General features: G+C 31.1%; 1 protein-coding gene across 1 annotated transcript in view; it reads right to left on the bottom strand.

Annotated features, from left to right (window-relative positions):
- Window positions 1–525: 525 nt before the first annotated feature.
- LOC106477001 overlaps window positions 526–1,021 on the bottom strand; it is a gene marked incomplete at its 3' end in the record, with an annotated part of 8,132 nt that continues 7,636 nt past the window's right edge. The window contains exon 2 of the mRNA XM_013937608.2: window positions 526–614. Within this exon, the coding sequence (XP_013793062.2) occupies window positions 526–614 (89 nt within the window). The remainder of the gene's footprint in view (window positions 615–1,021) is intronic.

Genomic DNA, 1,021 nt, shown 5'->3' with positions numbered 1-1,021 from the left:
GGATGGGGGCGCGAATTCGCGCCCCACAGATTGCGAGTCGAGCGTCTTACCCACCTGGTCATGCCGGGTCTTATTTTCATAAGTCATTAATAACAAAAAAGTAATTTATTAATTTGGAATATAATGAATTTTTGTGGAAACAAGGAAGCACATAAAAAAACTTAGTTTCCTCTTAGCATTTCACTAAATTTGTAATCCAGAGTCCCAAAAACTCACTACAGGAATTATTACATGGTACTTTAAATAAAATGTGTACTTCCAAAAATTAAATTGCACTATATAAGCTGAATTCTATTATACCACTTTGAGTTATGTGCATGAGCTTTGATTTGAATGTACCAATAACAAATTACACTGTTTTCTAAATATGACTATAAAAGTTTACATTTTAGTCAGATTACAGAGCTATGCTTAAAAGGCACTACAGTGAAAATTTTAAAACAAGCTTCTTGCATTTGAACCTCCTAACCTTCTTCTTTAATCATAAACAAAGGTATAAATACACACGTATCACAGGCAAATTACACTTACCTTATCTTCCACAGTATGCTTCAAGTGTTTGGCTGTTTCTGTTACAGTTTTGCCTGCTTTATTGGCCACAGAAAATAAAAAATCTAGAAAATAAAAAAAAGTGTAACAATGAACTAATAGAAATTTGTATTAGCTTTGATTAACAATTTGTTTAACAAAAAAAACAACAAAGAAGTCTTGATTGGGAAATTAAAACTTGGGAGAATTATCCCCAAGAATAAAAGAAACTGGAGAAGAAAGAATAATAAACCAGATGAAAAACTATGGATAAGACCAGATGATAGTACTTTAAAAACCCATAGAATTTTAATTAGAACCCATAGAACTAATACAGGATGGAGGAGATACTATGAGATTATTGGAAGAAGACTGAATGGTCAGATTAATAAAAGGATATATGACAAGACAATAACATTAAGGTAGGTTTCTGTCACCTTATCATGAGATAAAATATTCATTCTCTAGTAACTTAAAGTAAAACTTATTGTAC

Source organism: Limulus polyphemus, unplaced genomic scaffold (genome assembly GCF_000517525.1).
Source record: "Limulus polyphemus unplaced genomic scaffold, Limulus_polyphemus-2.1.2 Scaffold12493, whole genome shotgun sequence".
Lineage (NCBI taxonomy): Eukaryota > Metazoa > Arthropoda > Merostomata > Xiphosura > Limulidae > Limulus > Limulus polyphemus.
This window is presented reverse-complemented; position numbering and strand designations above follow the sequence as displayed.